Source organism: Gavialis gangeticus, unplaced genomic scaffold (genome assembly GCF_001723915.1).
Source record: "Gavialis gangeticus isolate Ggan-Ray unplaced genomic scaffold, GavGan_comp1, whole genome shotgun sequence".
Lineage (NCBI taxonomy): Eukaryota > Metazoa > Chordata > Crocodylia > Gavialidae > Gavialis > Gavialis gangeticus.
The window spans coordinates 54,292,896-54,306,421 of record NW_017729034.1 but is presented as its reverse complement, the minus strand read 5'-3'; the positions used below and the strand labels follow the sequence as shown (position 1 = coordinate 54,306,421).

General features: G+C 39.0%; 1 protein-coding gene across 7 annotated transcripts in view; it reads right to left on the bottom strand.

Annotated features, from left to right (window-relative positions):
- SIPA1L2 (signal induced proliferation associated 1 like 2) overlaps positions 1-13,526 on the bottom strand; it is a 324,678-nt gene that overhangs the window by 125,766 nt on the left and 185,386 nt on the right. For 5 of the 7 annotated variants that reach the window (XM_019526878.1, XM_019526880.1, XM_019526883.1 and 2 more), the window contains exons 8-11: positions 12,943-13,046; positions 10,397-10,474; positions 6,632-6,789; positions 2,987-3,563 (exon numbers count right to left, since the gene is read on the bottom strand). In XM_019526878.1, coding sequence (XP_019382423.1) covers positions 2,987-3,563; positions 6,632-6,789; positions 10,397-10,474; positions 12,943-13,046 — 917 coding nt within the window. The remainder of the gene's footprint in view (positions 1-2,986; positions 3,564-6,631; positions 6,790-10,396; positions 10,475-12,942; positions 13,047-13,526) is intronic. The other 2 variants (XM_019526881.1, XM_019526882.1) reach the window with 1 other exon arrangement.

Genomic DNA, 13,526 nt, shown 5'->3' with positions numbered 1-13,526 from the left:
GGGGGGGTCACATGGTGGACAGCCCTCATAGCCAATCAGTGGCGAGAGGCAGAGCCACTGGGGTCCCTCGGCCAGTGGGAGGCATGGGGGGCCCACTGCACTATACCCACAAAATGTCTGATGGGCTCTGCATTCTGCCTGCAAAATTGGTGGGCAGCCCCCTCAAATTCCATAGGTCCTTAATCATATGTTATGAACTGAAAGCTTTGAGCTGGAAGCACAAAGAACTGGAGAAGGCTAACTGTTCTTTATTACAATTATTATTACAAGACAGTGCTATGGGCCAGATCTGGCCCACAAAGCCATATCATCCAGTGCACAGGACTTCCCACAGGTTTGGAAGTTTGGGAGTGAGGGATGTGTCAGCATTAATTGCCACTCCCCTTCTTCCAAACTTCTGGACCCCTGGGAAGCCCCACATACTACATAATGTGGCTCTACATGCTAGACTGTGCCTATGTAGGGTCTCTCTAACACACTGCCAGTTAGGCATTCAGTGTCACTAGCACACTGGATTTCACCTGCAGACCAACTCCATGTGCCAACCCCATACAGGATCCAGCCCATGGACCAACTCCACATCACTCCTCTAGTCTATAGGACCAGAAGGTTGGGCACCACTGCCCTAAGAAAATATTCAGATTCATTTATAATATGCTAACGAGATGAGAAATGTGACCACTGGTACTGTATTAAAGATGATTTTTGCACCTCAGATGCATTTTTGTTATGCTTCATTTTTTAAAGAGTTCATCAGTAGCATCAGAGCATCCTAAGCACACTCAGAAATCCAGCCAGAGGTCCCTCCTTCAGCATTATGTGAGTGCAGCACTCACGTCACAAACAGTTATATCTGTCTATCTATTTATTGATCTATAGATGTCTATATCTAGATATGACTATTTGTGACATGAGTGCTGCACTCACATAATGCTGATGTAGATAAATCACAAATGCCACATCCAGATGTGCAAGGATGCGCGCCTACAATGGCACAAATAGTAGCGGTACAAATTTGTGCCACTACTTTGCATCACAGCGCATGCCCTTGCACATGCTTTCTGTCCAGATAGAGATATCTATCTTACATAGATAACTAGATATATGTATGTATACATATGTGGTGATTGAGTGGTTAATGCATTTGTCATTAGAAGATGGCTTTAAATACCAGTAGTGCTGCAGCTTTCAAAGTAACTTTGAAGGAAAAATATGCACCCAGTAAAAAAGAGGAAAAAAAACAGGAGAGAGAAGAGAAAGGAGGAAGAGAAAGGGAGCTTTTATAATAAATGTGGGGTTTGCAGGCAGGGGTAAGAGAAAGAAAGGGGACGACATGGTTCAATGGAACAAAAATATGAAGCAATTAAGGGTTATCAAAATTAAGTTACTGATAACCTTTCCTTAATTGTTATTGTCCTTAAATTGGAGGCTTAAGGCCAAGAGGCTATTTAGCCCAGAATATGGTTTTTACCTTAAAGCACTCTCAAGTTAGACACAAATAAGTGTTGTACTATGCAGATTTAACTGAAATTGAAAGTAATTCAAATCAAAGCAAATTAATTTTGTTGCAATGTTTAGCCTCAAAATCTAGTTTTTATAAATAGGCCTTAAATTAATGTTCTGAAAATTGAAGTGTTTTTCACATAGTGTATATAATAGAATGTCTTCCCTTAGAGTATCAATATATACAGCTTTCAAGCTTGCTTAGTCCTCAATTTTCTCTCAATGCATTGACATATATTGGACAATTCAAAGAATAATAAATAACGCATCAAAATTCTGTTACATGATGTGGCAATGACATCAGAAACTAACGTTCATCTGTTGACCTTATTTTCTTCAGAGCTGAGCCAATTCATAGATTTTTTTCCCCAAGTAACAGTCAGTTTAGACCAATGAATCAAGGTGTAAAACATAATATTCTTCTAATTTTCAGAACAAAAATATTTGTACAACAACACCACAACCATACAAATATTATCCAAGATTTCAATCTCCTCTGAAAGAAGCATCATCAGACATGATAGGTGATCATTTGGGACCTGATCCTTTGCAGTGCTAAGCATAAAATCCTGATTTTAAAGATGGCACAGTGCTTTGCAGTATCTGCATTAGTTGATGTCACATTAACTTAGTGCTAGCCAGCTCATGGGGTCTGCTTCAGATCCATCAGTCTGTATAAAATTAGGTCTAGTGATTTCCCATCCCCCATGGACACTTCAATTCAATATAAAAATCTGACACCACTAAGCTCATTAAAACAATGGCTAAAAGGTCAAAGTCTAACTGAAATAGGAGTGTGGGTACATCAGCGTTTTATACCCTACAGTCCTTCAAAACCCATTTATAACAGCTATAGGTCAAAACATTTTGATGATGGGGGCACAGAGTATGTGAATAACTCCACCTATTGGCTCTGATATCTGGTTTTAATTGATTTAACTGCCTTCATTTTCCTCCAGTCAGTTAGGTAGATTGACAGCTCTCCAGTACAGTTCAGGCTTCTATGCAAGTTATTATCCAAGGCAAAATAATTAACGTAAAGGGATTTTTAATGTACAGGGATAACTAATGTAAATGTACATAAAGGGATTCCCCATTGTAGGAAGGAACGTTTCAAAATTGCATTTTTATTTTGTTAAAGCAAAACATAGTAGTGTTTTGAGGGGTGGGTTCTGACCACAGGACCACAAGGATGGGAGCTAAGAACACAAGTTTTAATACTAGGTTTAACACCAAAACCCTCTGCAGTCTTGTACAATTCAATTAAATTCTCTGCATCAGATTCTTCACCCATAAAAATGGGCTAATTATAGCTATTTATTCCACATGGTGTTGTGAGGTTTAATGTTTGTGAAGCTCTTTGAAGAAGGGAAACACTATAAACATATAAAAAGGGGGGGGGGGTTCGGTTCTCTGTCAAAGGATAGTAGACAAATAATTTTGCAGAAAAACTCTGTCACATCTTCTTGGAAAATATACTTACTTCTAGCCTTTGAACAACTTCTCTGATGTCCTCAGTACAATTATCCACTGCAGAAAGAAGAATACATTCTCCTCTTTCATAAAAGATTTTGATACTCATTAATCCAGATGTCCATCCAATCACATCTCTGCAGGAGCAGTTAAACACAACATTTTTTGACTCCTTTTCAATCAACATAATAAATTCATTGGAGATTCCAAGGAGACATTCTATGTCTGCAGACTGGCCAAAGTCTCGAGCATTCACATTCCACATAATTGCACCAACACTAAATAAATGTGCATCTTTTCTTGGTTTCACTTTCTCTTTCTTCTTTGCCCCGAGGGTAATAAAACTGAATTTTGCTGAAGTATCCACTGTAGCTGTTGTAACAAAATTTTCAGCCAGATCTTTTAGGTATTCTTGACGTGTCCTGGTGGCCATGGCTCGGAATTTTTCAGATTTGTGGGCTGCATTTTCAGCATTAATAACTTTGGCTAAAAGAAAGTCCCTAAAGACTGCCGATTTGGGGAAAGTTACTCCTTTAGGGATGGGTGGACCAAATGCTGGCACGTCTTTTGATCTTGAAACTCCAACACTGTAAATGAGAAAGATGCGATGTTCTAGGTTAGTTGCAAAGTCATGTACCTCTTAGATTTCTGGTTTGAGGATGTCATCCTCACTTCCTGGCCTAGTTGTGGAAGCAGATAATAATCAATCATTATATATGTCAAATCTGCTATTGCAAGAACAATGCAGATTACTTTTTTATATTTTAAAGTTTCTCAGCTTTACAAATAAAAAGTAAAAATAATTAGAGACCGTCCTAAATTTCCTAAATATATTGTATTTGACTATAGTTATTTGGTGAAACAAACTTTTCATGGGGATGCTCCATTTTCATAAAACTTCCATCTACATTTCGCACCTCCAGGATAAAATTTTGGGTCAAAACCAGATAGACACCTTCCCCAGGATAGGCAGTAGCCTGGTAGTCGGAACACTCACCTGGAACATACTTCAAGTCCCAGTTGCCAATTATATTACATTGCTTTTTCACAGAAAAAATTGAAACATCTCAGGTTTGTCCCAATGATTAGGAGAGGTTTTGAAATACCTCTTTCATGGGGTAGGAAAATAGTTTCCAACTCAGCTCTACTAATAAGTGTAATGTCATAATTTGCCAGAAACTCAGCTTTAAGAGTACTCAGAATATAAAACCTAGGATATTTGGAAAGCAGTAAAGGATCAGCATTTAGAGAAGGGTTCAGTTACTAAGCCATGATCATTTGTGGTTTAAGTTTAGAGGTTTGTCATCCATTTCAAGGACATTCCCTGAGGCCCTAAAACTAATAAATATCCAATCTTCCAATTCTTTCAATCCTCAGCCAGGTTTTAAGTATGAATCTGGCACTGAGGGAGAGGCCACTGGTGACAGGTACATGTGTATGATAGGAGCATTTGATTAGGTTTTTTGGGGCTGTCTAGCTTAAACGATGGAATTGAAAGATAACTTAAATCTTCATTTTGGAGCACTAAAAACAAAAAAATGTAGGGAGTGATATTCCAAGGCAAACAAAAACATCTTTAATACATGATCATAAACACAACTGACATTTTTATAAGCTGTTTTAACTGAAAGGGCTTAAATATACTCTACAAACTAAGCAGAGAGCCTACTTATACTATGACTGAAACATTCACATACAAGATCACGCATTATAAGCATTACCAAACACACATGAAAGAAAAAAAGTTGCTTATGAAATATGATCTGGATTAATTAGTTCAGACAAACAACTTGGTTTTATGACCTATCAAAAGAGTGATATGGTGTGCCCCAGCAATTTGCTAAATCATTAACTTAATACCAAGTAATTAAAAAAAAGGAACAGGTCTACCCACTAAAACAACAATTCTTTCTTGAAACACTGAGGTGCTTCTTGAAGTACTCCCAGGTAAATCATCAACTGGCTTCATCCTGCTTAGTTTCCTAGAACTTGCAGCACAAATTCATGTGGCAGCAAGAGTTGGCACATTGTTAATTTTGGAACCTAATGCCAATGCCTCTACAGAGTGTAAGTACTTCAGAAGAGAGACTTTTATTAGTCTTGTATAATGCTAAGTATAGATATTAAGCATCTTATAAAATGGCTCAACTAAAGGACACTGCTTTCCTAAAAAAAGGAAGTTAATAATAAAAAACAAAATAATCTCCATTGTTATACTTATAACTCTTATTTTGACAACCTGGCCTCCTTTTTCTACACCCATAGATCACCTAAGCATATCTACACATCCTCAGGTATGTCTACAATATTGTGCCCATTAATACATATATGATAACTGTAATTCATTCACAAGCATAATTTAACTGATATTATGATTCCCCAACATACCTCTCCTCTTCCCCTGTAATTACCAAGTCCTAATATCTGCTCGCTACTGGATAGACATGCACCGTTACATCGGTTTGATAGTGGATCAGTTCTGATATAAAGAAAGTTGGCTGCATCAGAAAACCGCCCAGAAGTGGCTGATAAATATCTGTGTGCGCGTGCAACTGCAGCGCAGCACACAGGCAGCAAGGAGCAGAGCCCAGCAGTGCACAGCTGGTAAGTCTGTTGTGGTGGAAGGGGAGGGGGGATAGAAGGGTCATGGGGGGCAGATTAACACCCCCTGTGGTGAGGGAGGCAGGGGGCACAGGTAAGTGCTGCCTAGCCAGGATGGGGCAGGCACGGGATGGAGTCGTGGTTCACTGGGTGCGGGGGCGGCTCCCACCACTGCGTGCACCCTGGGAGGACACAGGGGGAGAGGAGGCCATGTGCTCCGGATCAAGGCAGGTGTGCTGCAGCTGTGGGCTGGAGCCGGGGCTATGCTGTGCTCTTCTTGGCAGGGGCTGGGGTCTGGGTGGGCAGCGGCAGCACTGGGAGCGGGGCTACGGAGGGGGCTGAAGCCACTCCAAATTTCACGGTAGCCCTGCTCCCAGAGCTGCCACCGCCTGCCTGGTGCAGCCCTGGCTCTTCCTGGCACATGAAGGGAGGCCAGGGCTACGGGAGCCCAGCCCCAGCTGAGAAGAGCCCAGCTCTGCCCCACCTCCATCCCACAGCTGCAGCCCGCCTGCCCCGATCCAGGGGCACATGTCCCTCCTCCCCACCATGCCCTCCCAGGGTGCACACAGTGGTGAAAACTGCTGTTCCACCCAGACAATCTGTGACTCCAGACCGCACCTGCCCCACCCTGGCTGGGAAGCGCCTGCCCCTGCCTCCTCCCACCCTCACTGTGGGGGGCAATGATATTCCTCCCACAGGACCCTTCCCTCCCCCCGTTCCCCTTCCACTACAACACACTTACCAGCTGCATGCAACTGTATCAGAAGTCGGATCAATATTGGCTAATATACCTTCTTAAGTACTGGCTATTAGTATCAGCCCTCAAATTCTCTATCAGTGCACCCCTACTACTGGATAATTCAGTATTTGAAATCCCATAAAAAAGCAAACTAACTAAAATTTACTGTACGTACAGAAGAGGCAGCTAGGTTTTAAAAATTACTTCTAAAATTGAAGAAAAAATGAGTTTGACTCTCTCAAGGATATATAAAATTGCTAGATGTTCCACTGGAGTCAAATGAGCACATTTAGAACTTAATACATATCTACTCACCTATAGCACACATTCTCAGTGCAAGGATTATGCACTTTGACTATAACAAACACATGTTGAAAGTGAGAACGAATATTTTTTGGAGTAAAAGGAAGTGCTCCAGGCTCTTGGAAGACAATGGTAACAATATCATTTCCTATATGCCTTTTCCTTAGAAGCTACAGATGAGAAACAGGCATTAAATGAGTTAGTTATGAAACAATATTTTAGTTCATAGCAGCAAAAACAATTGACAGCTTAATTTAAAAAATAGTGTCACTTTGGAGAGATTATTTTAATGCTCGTGTCCACTGTGGGTGCCTACACTGCAATGCAGTACAGTACAAAAATACTCAGATTAGCTCTAAACGAACTAACTTAAATACCAGAAATAGTAGAGCTGCATTAGCCCCATCAAAGTTCTCTTCTAATCCACCCTAATATTACATACTCCGTTAAAATCAAAGGTAAAAAAGTTAGCTTGTATAGTGTTCTGTGCTAACTAAAGTATGCTACTTCTAGTACTTGAACTAGCTTATTTAGCTATATGAGCTGCATTGCAGTACTGTGTGGACATACTCTACCCAAGTTATAGCCATAGGAAACTGGGTAGGAAAGAGGCTGGGGCGGACGATGACAAAAACTGGGCTAAACTGATAAATTTACCCTGACTGCAGATACCTACACTCTTATCAGCAAGTGCAAAAGCAGCAGGGAAGGCTGTGGAGCAAGGTGCTGCTGAGGGGGACATGAGGTTTAGCATAACTATGTGATGCACAATCCTCTGTGCTTTCCCAGGAGGGATCCAACCTATTCACAGGCCAGATCCAACCCACGAACCATAGCTTGCTGACCTTTGTTCTAAATCAGCCACACCCAAACCTTTTTGCCTTATGGACTGGATGACTGGTGCCAAGTCTGTCTGCACACTGAATGCAATTCATCAGCTTGATCTGGTGACTGTGGGGGGTCCTGCCTGGCCTAGCCCATGCTGGGGCCCAATGCAGTTGTGTGGGGCTTGGAAATTTGGGAGCACTGTAGTGGCAGTGTTAATTGCCAAATGCTGCCAAATTTCCAGAACCGTGGGAAGCCCACAGACCAGATGACATGGCTCCGCAGGCTGGATCCAGCCCGTGGGCTAGGGGTTGAGCACTACTGCTCTAAATCACTTGCCTTGCTTAGTTACGTCAGAAATAATACTTCAGACATCTAAAAAAAACAGGCAGAGTTATACTATTGTTTACATATCAATAGCAAACAATAGTATAACTCCATTTGCCAAAAATAGGCCAAATATTAATAGAAGAGATGCATTTATAGGTTTCATTGTGCCCATCAATACAGTGGTTACTCAGAAGCCAAGGGCAAGGTCCGAATAATGATGTTTGGAAGCACTCAATTAACAAAAATGTATAACCTTTAAATGCATTCAAAATATCAGTACAGCTAATAAAGGAAAAGACTGACCAGTGATAATACCCAGAAAAAGATTGGCCAAATATTAATTTCCAGTCTAATAAGTAATGTAATATTTCCAATTTATCAGAGAGTAAAGCCATGATAAACAACTGCTTAAGCAACTTAAGATGTACATTCACTGCATATAAATTACGTTAGAAATTCATAATCAAGAATTTATTATTATTATATTAGATAGGCGAGGAAAAATGTAATTTGTTTAACTGCTGAACACTGCAGCTATATGCGAATGCTCAAGCCCGAATTCATATTTAGAGGTTATCGCTGCCTTACAGGTCCAAAGTTACATGGTAGCTGAATTAGTGTCAGACCTCCCAATTAACAGCTACTGTAAGGACACCAACATTTTAGTGTGTATATTACTGTTACTGTGCAGCTGGTTCTAGCCAATTATTCCTTTTTGTTAGGGCAGCACTTGGGCCTATTTCTGTCCCTCTCCATGGGGGCATTTAAACTGCAAGTTAAAGCAGCAACATACTTGTAAGATTGGATTTAGTACGTTACCAAGGTAACCATCATCTTGTAAGCATATTCTTGTTCTTTGTAAACATGATAAAATGTTTTTGGAGGTGCTAGTTAAACTGAAAATAATTGTAGGGCTTTCAGCAAAAATGGGAGTCACTTACTGAGAGAAAAGTCTAAGGAGTTTTTGAAACAAAAGCTCTATATTGGGAATGGTAGTCCTTTACAAGGAAGCTGGTTGACATTAAAGTTCTTAAACCTCTAGACATCTCAAAAGACATTAAATATGAATTTAAAGTCAATCAACATTCTTAAAACCTTACCAAGCTTGTTGACATCTGAGTAACTTCTTCGGCATTTTGAAACAAAGTCAAATGTAACGCTACCATTATAAAATGTCTACCATGCATACACAGTCAGTGAAGTGCAACACAATATGAGTGAAGGCAAGAGAGTGATGTCTGTGTACAAGGGGTCAGAATGCAAAGAACCGGAAAGGGGCAGGAGAGAAATAAGTTGTGGGTAAACTGGAACATGGGGGGGGAAGTGCTCAGAACAGAAGGAGCAGTTATTGAATGGAGAAAAAAAAGTTGAAAACTTTATCTGGAAAGCATAAATAATGAGAGTAGACTGAAAATGAAAGAGGAATTGATAGAAACTACGCTAAGTTGAAAAGTTTACCCATTCACCTTTGCCCCTTCCACCTAATCTCTCTTTCCAGCTTTCTTCCCCTAGCCACTTTCAAGTTCAGTTTCCTCTTCCATTTCCATGTCTGTTCTGTTTATTCATTTGCCTTTCTAACATATTATGAAGATACTCATACCAAATACTAGAGTACACTAGGCATTTCTCAAGAGTGTATTTCAAGTCACAAAAGAGGACACACCAGACAATCTGACATCACTCTAGTATCAAATCTAGCTTGGTATGGTACAATGTAAAAATGAACCAGTAAAATGTAGTCAGCAGTCAGTAAGAAATCAGTTGTATACAAGAATTTGGGAAAACAAAAGGGAATCTAGTCAGGAGAATGTGTTAGAAAAGCACAGTTTGTTTAATTAAAAAAGATATTAGTTACTGTACTGAACAGGAGATCATAAACACAACAGTTAACTCTAGCTTTCAGAAGTAAAAATGTATCTGAAGGAAAAATATGGGCCATCTTAAAATGTAGTGCTCTTACGGGCTACGTAAAGCCATACCAACCTATCCCTGTCTGTGTAATTTCGACTGCCGGTTGAACGTAGGAAACAACAAGGGATTCTTGTTGTGATCATTGGCTTAAAAATATCATTCTTCATTCAATTCAGGGATGAAATGTGGAGACAGTACAGATAAGGAAACCTTCAAACTTATTTTAGTACGCATCTAAAATAAGTGGCTGAAAAATTCCAATTTGTATTATGTTTCAACACAATGAAAACAAATGCTAAATGATTTTTCAAATCAGACCTGGTTAAACTGAGTTGAATATATATCTGTATGTGTCTGATTTCACCAGCAAATAATCTTATGTTTAAATGAAATCACACATTAATCTAGGTTTTAGGTTTTGTTTATTAAGATTGAAATGTAGTGTGTGAAATGATTTGAATTAATCAGGTCTGACGATATATACGGAAGCAGACTGCAAATATGGGGAGAGGAAACTTGCAAGGGTATGATCTGGAAAGGGACTTTTGTAAGGGTAAAGTTTAAAGGGAAAGCCTTGAACTACAAGTTGAAGAGAAGGCCAATAAAAGAAGAAGGAACTGGCCACACCAGGGCTGGTAATCCTCTCTGTCCTATGGAAGGAGCAGCTGAATTGAAGGCCCCAGCCTATGTTGCAGCCAAAGTGAAAATTACCTTGCTCTTTGGATCTCCTGCTGGCTCTAAAACTAGAGGGATGTCCTGATCAGTGACCAAGCAGGGCGTAGTTAAGTCCTGGAAGAAGCAACAGACAGTTCTGGTGTGGCCTATTTCTGGCTCACAGGTATCTGAAATCTAACAAAAGCTTGTTGCCTGCTCATTGGAGGTATTTTTCCAAAACGTTGAAGAATGCCTCAACACCTCAACCAGTGAACACAAGAGGCTGAACTCAGAATGGTGAGGGCACAATCACTTCAGCATCAGTATATGCCCCATAGGCTGGTGCAACATGTAAATGGTTTGGACTCCTCTGTTGCTGTTAGTACCTAAAAACAGAGGTTGCTATGCTTCCTGTTCTCTCCCTACTTGTGTATGTAGATATAATGAGCCAAGTCCTGCTGAGAAAGAAGTACTTATATGCCACAGGGCTTGTAAGCCTCTCTGTGCTGAAGATGAAATTGCAACAGTGGTCTTGAGACTCCTAGATGTCTCAAGGGAAACACTCTTTATTCTAATCAGGTTTCTTCCTAACTTATGAGAGATACCACTGTAGATACATTGCATATTTCAATACATATTTTGGTATTTACACAGAGAAAGAGCACAAGATAAACATTTATTAATGATCCTTTTTACACATTAAGGCTGGCTAAATTCTGGGTATTTGGGTGCATCTGGCACACCTTATGGAGAAGGTGTCCATGCTGTGCAAGTATTGCTGGATTCCAGCATTTAGAAAAAATAATGTGGTGGGTCTTCAGGAATGCATATTGCTTCAACTTAGAAAACGGCCACATTATTCTGATCCCAAGATAACCATGGATCACAATGTGATACTGCTGCTAAGTACCAAGACTACCAAGACTGTAAGAGGTACAAAGACTGATGGGTGTTTGCTAAAACATCGTGAAAGGGAGTGTTTGTTGCTGGGGAAAAATCATGGAATTGAAACTAGAAGATATTGGAATTATATCAAGATTGGGCATCTACCTAGAAAGGAAGACACATAAGGGAGTGTCAGGGAAAGGATGAAAGGGAGATGAAGGAAGAAGTAATAGGACAGTGGTAGGGGTGGGCTGAGCAATGCAGGAGTGCTGGTGACAAGCAGCAAACAATAATGAAAATTAGTGGATCAAGGTTAAAGGATTTTCTATGCTCACATATGAGGGCAACTGAAGAAAGACACAATAACAATAAAATGACACACTTCAAGTAAGGTTCTGTCTCCTGTCAGTGCCTGTGGTGACCTCTGAAAGTATTTATTTTTGAAACCAAGCTCATGCAGTATATTATATCTTGCTGCAATGCAACATCTATTCTGCATCTGCATTTTACAAATTATATTAAATAACAAAGTATGGTGATATCTTTGAAACTGTTTTTCATAGAAATTCATCACCTCGTTCTCCAATTTCTTCTTTTTTAAATTTATAAAGGATCTATGGAAAATGTACTGTATGTTTTTAAATCATGAAAAACTGGTTATTTCCACAAGTAAGGCCAGGTTAAACAAAGCAAATTTTAATGACAGAGAATGAAATATGATGACTCTCTAGTCAAAGTGATTACTACACAGCGCTTACTAAATAAAAGACTCTAACATCACAGTAAGAAATGTATGAAGGTTCAGAAAAGTGAAGGTGTCACCAAACAGTGAGGGTGGGCTGGTATTTGGCTACTAGCTATTGGCACAACTAAAAATTATGCAATTGCTGAGCATGTCATTCAAAAGCACTGCAGATGTCCTACTCCTGCAGAAGCAGATACAGAATACTAGAGCAAAAAGTCATAGGTTCAACAACAAACTGATCTATGAATAGCTCTTCTGTTAGCTTTTCTTAAGTGTTCGATGTGCTGTACCAAATGTGCTTTTCTTTTTCAACTCAATCGCAAAAGAATATTCATGCTCAATGATTTTATGAGTCAGTACAGGCAAAGACAGAAATAACCTTACTCAGGGTTCCGCACACTTTGGATGCCGTGTTGTTTTTAGCCATCCTTAATGCTTTAAGATAATTCTGAACTGTAATGTAAACACTGAGCATTTTTCAGACATAAAATGAGTTTGTTGCACAAATTTCTGCCTCTACCATCAAATGCCATAAAAGATAAAGGTGAGGCATTCATTATTAAAACAGCAGATTCATAAAAGATTTGAAAACTGCAATAAAAAATTAAAATTATTCAGAATAATTTCAAAACCTTATTACATACTTTAATCATATGAGTGATCTAAGTCAAGTTTAAAGTTTTAGAAAACTTTTATTCTCCATAGCTATCAATAAAGGATAACGGTTGTTTAATACAATCATATGATGGAAAAAGTGAGAGAAGTTCCTGAATTAAAGACTAATTAAAAAATTCTATAAGCATTCTAATGTGTCAGTAATACCTGTAAAGCCAATTCTTAACATTCACAATTTACAAACACTATCAATATTGTTTTACAAAGGACTCACATAAATGCAAAATGAAAAAATTATTCAGCCCTTAAATCTTACACAATACATTACTATGAAAAAGTGAGAGTTAAGAAAACATACCTGTTGCCTATTATTAGGCATGTATGGAAGCATCGTTGATACATGAAACATTAATTCATAATCTTTATAGGTAGTATAGAGGGAATGAGTTCCTGTTGAATCCGCTGAAAACAGATTTCATTGCAAGAAGATGGTCAGTGAAACAGAACATTTATACTGTTTTTAGGACACCGTCCTTTGTACTGTATGACTAAAAATTCAGATTTTATTTATGAAACGTAGGCTAAAATGTAGTTAGCAATACAATAATGTATGAGCACCAAAAGATCTATCCCTTAATCTCATATTTTTATTTATCAAATAAATAAAATAGGCCCCTGGTCCCTGAAAGAAACTGTCCATATTGAGGTCCTTGCAAGATTGGGTCCTGAAGTTGCTTCATTTTGAAGAGGTGCTGCAGGTTCTTAGCACCTTGTAAAAATGAAATAAAATAAAAATCAGCTTTTTTTTTTTTTTGCTACCTAACTATAAAAAGTTAGCTGGCTAGCTTCAGGCTTGAACAAAGGCTTATATTTTTTTAAGCTTTGCCAAATATTTTGTTTTTCAAAACACACAAACAAATCAAAATAGTTAATAATCACACA